This window comes from Telopea speciosissima, chromosome 5 (genome assembly GCF_018873765.1).
Source record: "Telopea speciosissima isolate NSW1024214 ecotype Mountain lineage chromosome 5, Tspe_v1, whole genome shotgun sequence".
Lineage (NCBI taxonomy): Eukaryota > Viridiplantae > Streptophyta > Magnoliopsida > Proteales > Proteaceae > Telopea > Telopea speciosissima.
The window spans coordinates 7,268,431-7,283,251 of NC_057920.1; the positions used below are offsets into that span (position 1 = coordinate 7,268,431).

At 38.2% G+C, this 14,821-nt stretch overlaps 2 protein-coding genes across 2 annotated transcripts; one reads left to right on the forward strand and one right to left on the reverse strand.

Moving 5' to 3' along the window:
* Positions 1-477: 477 nt before the first annotated feature.
* LOC122661977 (calcium-transporting ATPase 2, plasma membrane-type-like) lies at positions 478-8,724 on the forward strand. Its single transcript, XM_043857508.1, has 7 exons — positions 478-776; positions 2,840-2,894; positions 2,976-4,924; positions 5,028-5,186; positions 7,143-7,314; positions 7,407-7,705; positions 8,428-8,724. The coding sequence occupies exons 1-7, from the start codon at positions 603-605 to the stop codon at positions 8,674-8,676; spliced, it is 3,057 nt and encodes a 1,018-aa protein (XP_043713443.1). The 5' UTR covers positions 478-602; the 3' UTR covers positions 8,677-8,724.
* Positions 8,725-12,570: 3,846 nt separating this feature from the next.
* LOC122661197 (cyclin-D5-1-like) lies at positions 12,571-14,446 on the reverse strand. Its single transcript, XM_043856538.1, has 5 exons — positions 13,928-14,446; positions 13,713-13,799; positions 13,323-13,614; positions 13,103-13,236; positions 12,571-12,981 (listed from the first exon to the last, which is right to left on the reverse strand). The coding sequence occupies exons 1-5, from the start codon at positions 14,192-14,194 to the stop codon at positions 12,754-12,756; spliced, it is 1,008 nt and encodes a 335-aa protein (XP_043712473.1). The 5' UTR covers positions 14,195-14,446; the 3' UTR covers positions 12,571-12,753.
* Positions 14,447-14,821: the final 375 nt, after the last annotated feature.

Below are 14,821 nucleotides of genomic sequence, written 5' to 3' on the forward strand. Positions count from 1 at the left end.
GTAGTAAGGAAGAATGTTTGAAAATTGACGTGCCAAAATGAGAAAAGTTCGTACCCTAAATAAATCGAACATTTTGCTTTTGACCCGGCAGTTTCCGGGCAGTTTCCCAAAAGATCCGGGAAGAGGAAGAACATTTCCCTTGGCCCTCAGAGTCCTCTGTCCCTCTGCCGGTGGCAGATTTCAACTGTCGTTTTTCAACAAATATCGGATCCTGCAATTAATCTATCTATTGTTTCTTCATCGTCTGGTCTTCTTCTTTTTCCTTCTCCTTCTTCTGTTTCTCAAACACGATAGGGAGAGATTGGTGAGTAATTGACGAAGAGATCAATTTTGGAATTTTTGGTAGTGCTTCTTCTTTTCCATATTCGCCGAAAGAGCGCACAAACGCTTACGCGTGTAACCCGTGATTGGACTGCGAATAATGCTGCTTTACTATGTGTATCTCCACCTACTTTTTAATTGAATGCAGTGAAAGTAATGTTCAATTCCGAACAACAACTGAAGTTGCATTACATTAATTAAGAAGCTCAAGAGGAGGAGGAAGAAGAAGAAGAAGAAGAAGAAGAAGAGTAGAAGCAGAGGTGGAAGAAGCAAAATAAACGATGGAGAGCTACCTGAAACACAACTTTGATGTAAAGTCGAAGAACTCGCCGGATGAGGCGCTTGAACGATGGAGGAAGCTCTGTGGGGTCGTTAAGAATCCCAAACGGAGGTTCCGCTTCACTGCCAACCTCTCCAAGCGTTGCGAGGCCGAGGCTATGCGACGTACGAATCAGGTCTCTTTTCTTCATCTGTGGCTTTTTATTTTTTGGTCCGATCCGGTCCAATGGATCTATCTCCTAAACTGAAAACTTAACCTTATTTAATGCTTTCTTAATTTCTTTATATTTTTTGGGATTTAGGGCTTGTTTAATTTTCTGCGACTAGCTTCCGCACAATTTATAGTGAAAAGAAAGCAAGGGATTCATTGTTGCTGTTGCACGTCTCTAGATTAACATCTCGAGTCTTTCGAGGCATTCTTAACTAATATAACTATCATTGAAGATAAATCGTTCTTCATAGTGATCTGTTACATTCCATTGGCAAGTTCGTTGTTATTCTACATAAACAAGAGAAGAAATAAGACTCAAATCTATTAATCCGAAGGTCTTACTGTTCAATGTACATTTTATACACATATTATGCTTTCCTGAATCCTGATTTCAGGTGCCTAACTGGTTCCTTTAGAGAGGAAAATCGACTAAGCGCTTGACTTTTAAAAGGGGCATATGAATTTTGTTTTTAACAACAGAATGATTTTGAGGTTTGATTTTATGTACTTAGATGTATCTCTTTCCTGTATGATTTCTTTAAAGGAAAATAATCACTTAGTTCCCATATGTAGGAAGAAGACAGATGTGCTTCAACACATTGAAAGAATCTCAAATTTAAAGAGGATATTATATGTGCTTTTGAAAATTAAACCTGAGGCAAACAGGTAGTTAGAAAAAAGAGAGAGGAATAAATATAGATTTTATAAGATTTTTGAGAGACCTATGTTTATAGTATGTGGGTCTGAAAGCCTCAATGAGGATCAAATAGCATGAATCCAGGAGACTATACTGGCATGTAGGTAGAACCTTGTACAATATGGTTGTGGATTTAAGGAAGAAACATTAAGAACTGAGGAATCAACTAGTTGTAAATTGGATAAGAGTGATAACTTGGAACTTATAATGAATTTTTTTTTTAAATGGACCAGTATTTTGGAATCTTTTTTGGAAGAGATAGGGGTCAGACTGCTACTTGAGAGACCTATGGTCAAGAGCCAAGATTTTTTTTGAATTTCAAAGGTTGAAGGTGTTGTGATTCACACTATTCCATTATGAACTTACGAATATTTATACAGGGACCAAGACAGCTAACCAACAGAGAATAACTGTAACAGAAATATACATGTGGATAATAGAGGCTGAACAAGTAAAACAGTTACAACTGAACCAGTAACTGGTAACTGTAGACAGAGGCTGCTACTTTACGTATATGATTCTTGGAACTAATAATAATTTTACAGAATTATTGATGGTAAAGTTCTGTCCTATTGGATTATCGTGGACCCTATTTTGTTTTATTTCTGATGTTTACATAGTTGTCACAGTTGGGGGGGGGGGGGAAGTAGTTGCTATTGTTTTCTTTTGTTAGTTTCCCACTCTGATTATGACTCTGTTTTGACATTATAAATAAACATCTCTACCAGCGAACTGGGTTTGGTTCTTCTCTCTTATTATTGTCGTCTTCTTCTCGCTTCTCTTCTCTCCTTGGTCTTCTCTCCTATCTTGGATGATTGTTAGTTCTCTGCCCTGTTAAAATAGAAAAATAGAAAAAAAAACATTTTAAGGAGTTATGGTGGAATTTAATTTTAAAAAGAAAGAAAATCAGAATCAAAGGTCTTATTAGTGGTAGGTATATGGAGATGAAAAAAAACTTGGGAAACATAATTAAACAACAAAATTAAAGACATGTATATTTAGGCATTTTTTTTAAATCTTTCTTTTCCGCTTGATGGAATTTTACCAATATATATGTATGGAATGAATTTCAAAATATATAAAATGGAACTTATATGTACCCGCGTTTCCCAATCCTGTTCTGGGGATTTGCCAAGTCCAATTCCTTGTGGTCGTATCAGATGGTAACATCCCCCCATACATCTAACATAGACGGGAACAAAAATTATTAAAAGACTTCCTTATATGGGCATCCTTCTAAGAATAGACTGGATATCCCTGGATTGGTTGGCAGATCTCAGGTAATCTTGCATTCATTTATGATTGACAAGCTCCCGTGTTGCTTATTGTAGGAGAAATTGAGAGTGGCAGTTCTGGTATCTAAAGCGGCACTTCAGTTTATTCATGGTAAGATTAATCAGAATTCATCAAAATTTACTCTGTTTTGATTTAGTTTCTCCTACTTAACTACCTCTTGAATGTGTTCAGGTATTGTATTCAGTGAATACACTGTCCCTGAGGAAGTTAAAGCCGCTGGTTTTCAGATTTGTGCTGATGAGTTGGGATCCATTGTCGAAGGCCATGATGTAAAGAAGCTGAAAGTTCATGATGGAGTGGAGGGTATTGCAGAGAAACTCTCCACATCAACCACGCATGGTCTTACAACCTCTGACGATTCACTCAACCGGAGGCAAGAGATTTATGGAATTAATAAATTCACTGAAAGCCAAGCACGGAGTTTCTGGGTTTTTGTATGGGAAGCCCTTCAGGATATGACTCTTATGATCCTTGCTGCATGTGCCGTTGTGTCCTTGCTTGTTGGCATAACAATGGAAGGATGGCCAAATGGGGCCCATGATGGCCTTGGAATTGTTGCGAGCATTCTGTTGGTTGTATTTGTCACTGCTACAAGCGATTATCGACAATCTCTACAGTTCAAGGATTTGGACAAGGAGAAGAAGAAGATATCAATTCAAGTTACAAGGAATGGATACAGGCAGAAGATTTCAATATATGATCTACTTCCTGGTGATATTGTGCATCTGGCAATTGGTGATCAAGTCCCAGCAGATGGCCTTTTTGTCTCTGGATTCTCTGTGTTGATAAATGAATCCAGTCTAACTGGAGAGAGTGAGCCTGTGATTGTGAATGCTGAGAATCCTTTTCTGCTGTCTGGTACCAAGGTCCAAGATGGGTCATGCAAGATGCTGGTGACAACCGTTGGAATGAATACTCAATGGGGAAAATTGATGGCCACCCTTAGTGAAGGTGGAGATGATGAAACCCCATTGCAGGTCAAACTGAATGGAGTGGCAACCATCATTGGGAAGATAGGCCTGTTCTTTGCGGTGATAACTTTTGCTGTTTTGGTACAAAGCCTCTTTACCCGCAAACTACGAGAGGGATCCCACTGGACCTGGTCTGGAGATGATGCCCTAGAAATGTTGGAATACTTTGCCATTGCAGTTACCATTGTTGTGGTTGCAGTACCAGAGGGGCTGCCTTTGGCTGTCACATTGAGCCTTGCCTTTGCCATGAAGAAGATGATGAATGACAAGGCACTTGTCCGTCATCTTGCAGCTTGTGAGACAATGGGATCTGCCACAAGCATCTGTAGTGACAAGACTGGCACACTAACTACCAACCACATGACTGTTGTAAAAGCATGCATCTCTGGGAACATCAAGGAAGTAAGTAGCTCTCAGGAGGCTCCTATCTTATGCTCTGGAGTCCCTGATACTGCTGTCAAAATGCTTCTTCAATCCATTTTTAATAACACTGGGGGTGAAGTTGTAATCAACAAAGATGGCAAACTTGAGATTTTGGGAACACCAACTGAGACTGCTCTTTTGGAGTTTGGCTTGTCCCTTGGTGGAGATTTTCAGGCAGAACGGCAAAAGTCCAAACTTGTTAAAGTTGAACCATTCAATTCTGTGAAGAAAAGAATGGGGGTAGCACTGGAGCTTCCTGAAGGAGGTTTCCGTGCTCACTGTAAAGGCGCTTCTGAATTAATTCTTGCTACTTGTGACAAGGTTATAGATAAAAATGGGGAGGTTGTTCCCCTCGATGAAACATCTATCAGACATCTCAAGGATACAATTGAGCAGTTTGCCAGTGAAGCTCTTCGAACCCTATGCCTTGCTTATATGGAAATGGGAAATGAATACTCTGAAAAGAATCCTCTTCCAGTCACAGGTTATACATGTATAGCAATTGTGGGTATCAAAGATCCAGTCCGCCCTGGAGTCAAGGAATCTGTTGCAATTTGTCGCTCAGCTGGTATTACTGTACGGATGGTTACTGGAGACAACATTAACACCGCGAAGGCTATTGCTAGAGAATGTGGAATTCTGACTGATGGGGGTTTAGCCATTGAAGGTCCAGAGTTTCGTGAAAAAAGCGAGGAGGAATTGCGATATCTAATTCCAAAAATTCAGGTGCTTCTAGTGTTTTTCAGTCTACCATATTCTGGCAGCATTCATTTTACTTGCTTGTGTGAGGAATTTGCCTTTGACAAACTTTGGCTTTTTGTGTGCCCAGGTGATGGCTCGGTCTTCACCATTGGATAAGCATACCTTAGTGAAACACTTGCGCACCACACTTGATGAAGTTGTTGCTGTGACTGGTGATGGCACGAATGATGCTCCAGCACTTCATGAAGCAGATATTGGACTTGCAATGGGCATTGCTGGAACTGAGGTAAACCCTCCCCCCCCCAAAAAAAAATAAAAAATAATAATAATAATAATAATCTAGTAGTCAGCAATGTTGATGTTACGATTGATTAAAACTGAAAGGCACCTGCTAATGGCAAACCAAAAAAAAAAAAAAAGAACCTTCAGATCCACTGACTTATCCATATCTATTTACATTGCTCATTTGCTTTATTCTTGTCCGGAAAATATATTTTGAATTGCAAAGTACTTATTTGCATTTTCTTAGATCTCTTTCTTTGTTCAGTAAAGCTTGGGATTTCTAACCCTACTTGGTAGGGCTGTCAACAGGGCGGATTCGAATTGGATGAATCCTGAGTCCATTCAAATCCGATCCGATTTGATTATTTAATATCATACTGTTGGTTAAAATTAAAAAAATAATTATAGGACACAGTATACACTCCTTGACAAAGGGAGGATGACATTTAGTTCAGCCAGTAAAGTCTTTGACATGCTGTCCACAAGACCTATGATCAAGTCCCTGATTCAGTCTTCACCTTGTACTAAATATGCCTACCCTCCCCACTCTTGTAGCCTTTGCTAGAGATCTGTGTAATACCGTAATACACTCCAGTAGATAAGTCTAGGTTACGGTTTACAATTAACCCGCTCACCCTAAAAAAATAAAGATCAAAAGGGTAAGATTAATGGGTATCCCCCCAACCCACGTAGATGAGAAAATTAGTCTTGAAAACTATTATATTATGTGCATAATATTACTGTATTTGATCCAATTAGTAGTTGGATCCCTGTTTATTGGATCTGATCATGTCAATGCCTTATCCGTTTTCCATAATGGAATCAAATTTGAAACATCACAGGCTCAAGATTCAATATTGATAGCCCTACTTCCTTGCCCACCAAATATGAAGGTTGCATCCTTATATTACTCACAACTTGGATGAGTTGCAGAAGAAATGATAAGGATATAGGTTCTTTGAACTTTCAAGTACTTGTAATTTCAGTCTCATCAAAAGTCTCTAGTGTTTACTATTAATGCCGAAACAAAAGCCATCCAGAATCCCTCTAGGCACAGATTAGATCCTGAGAGCCCAAAAATCCAGGAATTAGCATACTTCATTCCTGAAGGTGGTGACCATGCTTGTTGCAGCTAACAGATTACATTCCCAGTTCTAATCCTTATTTTACAATCCTTCTTTGTTTTTTTTTTGTTTGCTTGCCTGCTAAGGACAAAGGTATTTTCCTCGGTTCTATTATGAAGATGTTTAACTTTAGGAGTTCCATATCTTGAGTCTTAGCTGTGGCTGCTTATCTCTTTGCAGCTTCACACAATTCTTACTAATTGAATTTTAATTTTGCCATCATGTCTATGTCGGATCATTAGAGCAGAACTTTGTCCAAAGTTAAGTTGGATTTCTGTGTAACCTTTATCTGTGTAGTTCAGGGTTAATCTTGAACTGAACATCAATAACGACGGAATTTCTCAGAGATGGGATCATTCTGTAATTTACTGCAACTTGATTCTCATGATATTCGAGAGCCATAAAGTTTAGGAATTAATAGCTTCCCTAAACTATTTTCTTCTGATTCATGGGGAAGGGTTATTGCATTGAATTGAGGTTCACTGGGGTTGCGGAGAATTTTTTTTCCTTGGATTAATGAAGTCTGTTTCATTGCTTCTGGTCTTGAACACCTTCATCCAGTGAGGTTCTCTATGGGCATATAAGTGGGCAGAAAAGCTATCCAAACAGGGAATGGTTCAACCTCAATTGCATATTCAGACATTTGTACCTATGTAAGGGTGCATTTTTGCATGTTTTTGCTTCCCTTTTTCTTTTAGGAGCATGATTGTTCTTGGACCATATCACATTAATTTTTCTCTTTTAAATGGAAGCTTCTTCACAAGAAAAATTATTGAAAAAGAAAAAAAGAAAGTTGTAAGCATTAACTGTCATAAAATTTTCTTCCCTATTTACAGGTGGCGAAAGAGAGTGCAGATGTTATCATTCTGGATGACAATTTCTCAACAATTGTCACTGTAGCCAAATGGGGACGATCTGTTTATATAAACATTCAAAAATTTGTACAGTTCCAACTGACTGTTAATGTGGTTGCCCTAATTGTTAATTTTTCTTCGGCTTGTCTGACTGGTAAAAGAAAACTCATGTCCTTTTCATGTTGATTTCAAATATCTAATTCAAACTTAGAATTTACTTTGTTTTTCTGGCATTGCATGTTTCAGGAGATGCTCCCCTCACAGCTGTTCAGCTTCTGTGGGTCAACATGATTATGGATACACTTGGAGCACTTGCACTCGCTACAGAGCCTCCTAATGATGACTTAATGAAAAGATCTCCAGTTGGAAGGAAAGGCAATTTTATCAGTAATGTGATGTGGAGGAATATCTTGGGGCAGTCTTTGTATCAGTTCATCATAATAGGGTATCTTCGGACACAAGGGAAAGCGTTATGTCATCTTGAAGGCCCTGAGTCTGATCTGATTTTAAACACGTTGATTTTTAACTCGTTTGTCTTTTGTCAGGTAAGTTTAAAGTGTAACACTCTTAGTTTTGTCCAGACCATCTCTGTGTGCACAATTAGGTGTTAGATGTTGAATGGTAGTTTCTCGTATACTGGTCTTACACACACACTGGTTGGTAATGCCTTCAACAAGTGTGCATTATCCAATCTCTGGCTCATCCATACCTAGAAAATTTTCTCTAGTGGTGGCTTCAAGCACCAACCCATGCATCATACATACTGTTGAATCCCTGGGCCACATCTTGGCTGTGCTGTGCCTAAAAAAATTAGCCAATATATTTTGATGTTCAGACCATAATGAATATATGACTTGGGTCGCTCTGTTTGCTGCTTCACCATTATGCCATTCCTGGAGCAAAACCTTTGTCCCTATAGTACATCCTCCAATTGGTCTTTCACTTACAGTTGATTTCTGATGTCTTCTGCTTTCTCCAATGGAAACAAAAATATAAGAATCCATTGTACATCCTCCAGTTGGTCCTTTCACTTTGCTCAATATTTTGTCAGTTTTTCTTTTTGTTAAATTTGACCAAGTCACTTCTGTTTGAAATGTGAAAATTGCTATCGGTTCAAATTATTGCCCCATCAGCTTTCAGCAGCCATAATTTGAAACACTGAACTTATGTAAAAAAATGCTTATTTCAATCACAGGGTTCAATTAATTGTTTTCATTTTTGGTTGAAAAATGAATATCTAAACTGATTTTTTGTTTTCATTCCACAGGTTTTCAATGAGATAAGCTCTAGGGAGATGGAAAAGATAAATGTATTCGAAGGCATACTGGAGAACTATGTGTTTGTGGCTGTACTCACTATAACGATGCTCTTTCAAATCATAATCGTCGAGTTCCTAGGAACATTTGCAAACACATTCCCCCTCACCTTATCACAGTGGTTTCTAAGTGTTTCCATTGGGTTCCTTGGAATGCCTATTGCTGCTGCCGTTAAGATGATCCCTGTGGGATCTAGTTGAATTGCATACAAGATGATCATCAGAAGGTGTTTTTTTTTTTTTTTTTCCCTTTCTTTGGAAGCTTCCACGTGAAGCTGTTTCAAGTTCCCCTCTTGCAACAGTTGTCGTCATTTGTAAAGATGGATCCCGTCAACCATGCAGTGCTTCATTCTTGGTGACTCGGGCTAAAGAACTCTCTGTTGCTTCAAGATGATGTCAATATTTTGTAAGTATATCTTGTAGTTAACCAGTGGTAATCGGAGAGGTTGTAAACTTCTTTTGATTTCCTCTTGCTTTATTCCAAAAGTTCTTTAACTCAAGAGTAGGAAAGGGTTTTCAAAATAATAAATTTAAGAGTTGTCATTGCTTTTTATGCCTTTCAAGTATGTAAGTGGGGCAAAAAAATTTAAGGTTACAATTTCTTTTTCATCAAATTTGATTACAAAAGGTTTCTCTTTTTGCCCCATTTAAAATTAATTGAAGGCCAACTCAAACCTGGCCCAGCCCAACTTGACATTTGCTATAAAAAAATCCGGCCCAAGATAGAGCCTGAAAGAAGGAAACTTAAATGTATATCTAAGCTAATCGGATTTAATCCTATCTAATGGCTCAAGATGAGTTGAACCAGAAAATTTAATAGTCAAAACACTTTATGTGAAATCCCTTATCTAGAGGCTAGAGCTTGAGGCAAGGGTTTCCCACATTGCTAGTGTGGGGGAATCCCCCTCGCATGGTTTTTGTTCACGGTATTAGAATGGGTATTGGCCAGTCCAAAATCAATACGATATTAATACGTATCGACCGATATGAGTTGAATTGACTAAAAAGGTACATGTTTTTTATTTTTTCGATTGATGTCAGTGATACCTATTGGTATGTATCAGTAACAATCACGATTGATACCGATATTAATTGGCTGATACAGCCAATGAACCAATCCAATACCGATACCTACCATTCCTGGCCCCCACACCACACCATGGCATGGGGAACGACGTTGTTTTGATATGATTTCTATTTCAATCTAATGGGGTGATAAATTGAAATTATGGTTTTTGATATGATTTTTTCACCTTATTTATGAGAAAACTTCATCTAAAATAGTGAAACAGTTGTGGCCTGTTTCAATATTGAAATTGAAATCAATTTCAAATTTGTTATACACTCCACTTTAATGAACATGTGTTAATAGGAGCAGACGTGTCATTTAATCAACAAGACCTACATTCTCAGAGGAGAGAGAGTATCAATATGAACCCTTGTAGTCAGAATTTGAGATAATATGGAAAATCATCTCCATGCTATATAAAATGGGAGAGGGATAGGCACAACACCTGCGCGTGATAAGTTAGCGAGCGATATCACTGAGGGCACAGGATGCGGCATTACATAAGAGGGGGAAGAGAGAAATAAACACTCTGGGCACTAACTTGCGGTATATCGGCGAAAACTATTGGTAGGGCAATAAAACACTTTCTATGGCCGATTCGATGCCTATTCTGATCAAATCCCGATTATGTGTTGTCAGTTCAGACTAAAATCGGTCAGAGTAACCGAAATCGATCAATTCAACTCGAACCTTTATTGGTTAGTTTTGTGTTGGGGTTTTATGGAATCTATAAAACTCAATCCGGACTGGCCAAAAGCATCGGCCAAAACAAAAAGCGAACCAAACCCGATAAAAAATAAGACCAGAACCGTAGTAACACAATAAAGAATTCACTTAAGGCAGTGTTTGGTTGGATAGAAAGGGAAAAAAAAATCTAGGCAAGAAAAGACTTGATTTTCAGGTGGCTGAAAGCCAAGGCCTGTAAACGGATCGGATTCATTTCGGCTACGGATCGGATGTAATCGGATTCGGATATTTCCTGGTCATATACGGATACCTCTAAACGGATTCGGATGCGGATCGAATTCGGATTTTTGACCATCCGTTTTTATCTCTGCCTTGTGTAATCCGAACTTTCCTCCCCCTAGTGGATACAATTCACTCTCAATCCATAGTTTTAGATCATGATTCTCTTCTCCTTATATTCTAGAACCTGTTGAATCTTCAAAAACCCTCAAGATCATTATTTACTTAATTTTTTATAATTAGGTATTTGGATTCAGATTTTAACCGGAGTACTCAGATTTTTTTCTGAATATCTCTAATCGAATACGGATACCCCTAAACGGATATGGATGCGAATCAAATTCAGATTTTCGGTTATCCATTTGCAGTCCTTGCCTGAAGGGTGAGTGAGAAGCGAAAGGGTTCCAATCTATGCCAGTAGAAGTCAAGAAACCTTTTTTCAATGCAGACAAAGAAGGCAGCTGGTGAAGGTACTAGTGCCAGATACGATCTGGAACAATACCAGCTAATCTGAGTACGGACTCTCTGAGGTCATGGTCAGGAGATGCCCAATATCTGTATCTCTGTTTTAGTTTGTTTTAACCACAAAAGCCAGTGATTTACCAAGACCATTGTTGGGTCATAAACAATAGCAGAAACAAACACCAGGAAAGAGAATTTGTGTGAATCAAATTCTACCTTGCACTTTACAAGTCAATTATACGTTCTTAGTTTTAAAAGAGGACTTCAAAATAAAAACGACAAGAAAAAGAATCCCTGCTCTGTCGGGTCAATATCATGATAAAGTCCCATCCTTTCATATGCCCTCTTACAGTTTCAGGCTTCCAAAATACCTGGCTCTACTTTTAAACCCCCAGCCAGGTAGAGAGAGAGAGAGAGTTCACAGAAATGGTCAAAAATTCTTTCAGCCAAGTTGCTTAGACTATAAGCCTTCCAGTTATAATGAAAACATGAATGAACTCTGTTACCAATCAAGCCATCCTATTGTTTCCATTGAATCCAATTACTAGATGGGTCATAGAGAAATGGTCAAAAATTATTTCAGAAGTTGCTTTTCACCCTGATCCATTACTCATTTAGGTAAAGCATCTAATCAGGTAGAGCCTTTTGAAGGGCAAGATCCACGTTATTGACACCATATATCTGAGATTTTTCTAATTTTTTAGGTTATCCTAATTTCCTAAGTTATCATTTTTCCTCTTGTCTTTCAATTTTTCTATTGACACCATGTAGTTGAGATTTTCTTGATTTCTTAGATTATCTTTTTTTCTCTTATTTTCATTTTTCTATTTCTCTTTTTTTTTTCTCATTGCTTTATTTTTACTCTTCATTCCCTTTACTTTTGTGCTCCTTTGTGAGGACCTCAATTTTCCCAATTTTGTTTTGAAAAGAATACAGGTAGCCAATCCCATTTAGTTGGGATACGGCTGAATTTTTTGTTGTTGTATCCCATCAGTATCTTAAGAGCATTCAAATGGAACTCCAATACAAGAAAAAAAATAAAGGCTTTACTTAATCATATAACCAGCAAAGAAATTCCTATTTGTATTTTGATACTGAAAAAAGAATGCTTTGGGCTTCTTAATCCCCAAGCACAGGCTTAATCAACAATGGAAAAAGCAGGGGCCTCTCTGTAAAAGCATCTCCCAATGATCAAACAAATCTAATCGCATTCATCTTTACATTTTTTGATTGCCAACAAGCTACACAGATGTATCAAATCAAACAATAGATTCTTCTTTCTACTCCTTTTCTTTACTTTCAACCTTTTGAAAGGGCAATAGAAGAGCAGCAAGTAGCCACCCCCACCCTAAAAAAAAGTTAGGGTTACAAGATCTAGATAAATATTCCTCGTCAGAAATAAAGAAAGAAAAAAAAATACAACAAATTGAATAGGTGGGTAAGTAGCAGTATTCATGAATGAGAACACTATTCAGAAAATGACTATTAACAGTCTTCCATAGGACCTCTCCCTCCTCCTCTTCCTTGCTTTTGGACTTGAGTCAGCTTTCCACAGTAGCTAAAATTTTTCCTTTGTTTATTCAAATTTTAATTCTCTTTCTTTGCTTTCTCTGAATCAGACTTTGGGCATTGGAAAATGGAATCCTCAATCAACTCCAAATCATATTCATGAAATGGACTAGAACACTCATCAGACCAATAATCTGATTGAAAAACACAAAACCAATCCCCCCCATAAAGCACCCAATATCCACAATGTTGGTATGATCTGTTGCATTTCTTTACAGGAGATGTTTCTCATTAGACATGCCACCACAATTCTGGCTACAATCATCGAATCTAAGCCTTCTCCTCTTAGTGCCATCGGCAGAAGGGAAAGAAGAATTGTCAATAACATTGGTAGAGCTTGAATAGATTGGAGTGAGACTTGGAGATAATATGAATTTGGGTATCTTAAGTTTCCCCAACTCTAATTCCTGCATTAGATTATAGCAGGAATATACATGCTCCTGGCAGAAGAAAAATTAAGAAGACACATTAAAGTTTTCTACTTTTTTTTACCCTTCTTTTCTTTTTCGAACACTGAAACTAATGAAACAATTTAGAGGAAAATTTTGGGAAAGGACTCACATTTTGAAGAGAACCACATGAAGAGATCACACTCATCTTAAATTCCATGGTTTTTCTTGTCAATCTCTGATCGGTTGCCGCCAAGACTGCAGCAGCAGCTATAACAGAGGGGCGATGATCCACTAAGCTCTTCTCTGTGCCCAAGCAAGCAAATCAATAAAAGAACAACTTCAACGAACATAAACCATAAAGAAATCAAACTTCCATTTTTCAAGATTACCTTTTGCAATAGCTAAGATAAGTTCCACAGTTTTAGATACTAAATCTCTGGGTTGAGGCTCATCGCAGAATTTGGTGATGAAGTAATGGATATAAGTGAAAGGAGTGATTAAACCCATCCTCCATTCTAACGTATTCAGAACCAGAAGCTCCATTCTCTGAATCACTTTGGCATCAAAATTAAATTCCTCCACACGAAATTCTGACAACGCAGGTACCCTGCATTCTTCCATCTTTGCAGCTAAAGTTAAACACGCCACCGATAGTAATGATATCGCCCAAGGTTTCCCACTCTATCATCAACAAATACAATCAATGATCAATCACCCACAAAAAAACATACATTTTAAAACAAAATTCTAAAAAAATCATCAGAGACAGAGTTCCTTACATCAATGGTTCGTTTTGAAAGAAACCGATCAAAATAAGTGATGGATAGAAAAGCTGTTTGGAAGCGAAAGCTGAAGAACGCCCGAGTCTGATTCAAAAAACAGAAACTCTTAAACCTCAAAGAGAATAACCTATGGAGAAGGGAGGGGAAGTAACACAAATACACACACACACAAAATCTGTAAGAATAGAAGAAATGGAAGGACTGAAGCTGACTTTGAGAATCCATAGAATGGCATTCAAGCGAGAGCATTTCAACCAGTTCTCGAGTAATATCGAACAATCGTCAGAAGATCCATGGGTTTTGCATCCAAAACTGTTCTCTCTTTCAACAAGCATTTCTATATATTCTTTATCGTTTTCTGAGAGCACATAGTTGTTTGAATTAAGGAAGACATCTTCATCTATTTCTTCATCGAAGCAAGTTTGGTTTTCTTGGCAGAGAAGACTTGAAAGGGAAAATGAAGAGTCAGAATCACCCATAATTTCTTTTCTCTTCCCTTTCTCTCTCCCCTCCACCACGTTCCCCTCTCTACATCAACACAGAAAACCCACAATTCTTCGTTAAAGAAGAAATGTTGAAGACCGCCATGGATACTATAGGAGGAGAAAATCTGGGTTTGGTCCAGGTGATGAAGGTTAGGGGGCGGGGACGGTTTTGGTGCCGCCAAATTTAGCGGATGTGATAAAGCAGTAAACTGGAGATGTTTTTTAGCGGTTACAAAATCAGTCAGAGTCACAAAAGCACTAAAATCCCCAAATCTCTCTCCAATGGATTGTGGCGATAATCTAGCCTCCACTGACTAAGAGAGAGTGGGACTGTGGGAGAGGGACAAGGCTGAGAGAACAGTGGGAGAAGGGTGAAGGGCGTGGGTGGCCACATTTCTAGGGCATGAGGCTTCAAGTAATTGGGTTCCTTACTTCCAATTGAATGTGAAATGGGTTTTGCTTGCTCTAACGGTTGGTGGTTAGACCTTCTTACTTAGGGCCGTCAATCCGTTGGTTTGGATAAGTTTTGGTTTGGTTTTATCAGTTTTCAGTGTGAGAACAAGTGAATTCAAAACAATATCCTATAAGGGTGCATTGGTTTTGATTTTATTTTGGTTTGTT

Excerpts from the sequence above, each read along its gene's own strand:
- LOC122661977 (XM_043857508.1), top strand. The coding sequence starts at position 603 with ATGGAGAGCTACCTGAAACACAACTTTGATGTAAAGTCGAAGAACTCG. Across the intron at positions 777-2,839 it reads CTATGCGACGTACGAATCAG|GAGAAATTGAGAGTGGCAGT; the intron begins GTCTCTTTTCTT and ends TGCTTATTGTAG. Across the intron at positions 7,706-8,427 it reads ACTCGTTTGTCTTTTGTCAG|GTTTTCAATGAGATAAGCTC; the intron begins GTAAGTTTAAAG and ends TTCATTCCACAG.
- LOC122661197 (XM_043856538.1), bottom strand. The coding sequence starts at position 14,194 with ATGGGTGATTCTGACTCTTCATTTTCCCTTTCAAGTCTTCTCTGCCAA. Across the intron at positions 13,237-13,322 it reads TATCTTAGCTATTGCAAAAG|AGAAGAGCTTAGTGGATCAT; the intron begins GTAATCTTGAAA and ends GCTTGGGCACAG. Across the intron at positions 12,982-13,102 it reads CATGTGGTTCTCTTCAAAAT|GAGCATGTATATTCCTGCTA; the intron begins GTGAGTCCTTTC and ends TTCTTCTGCCAG.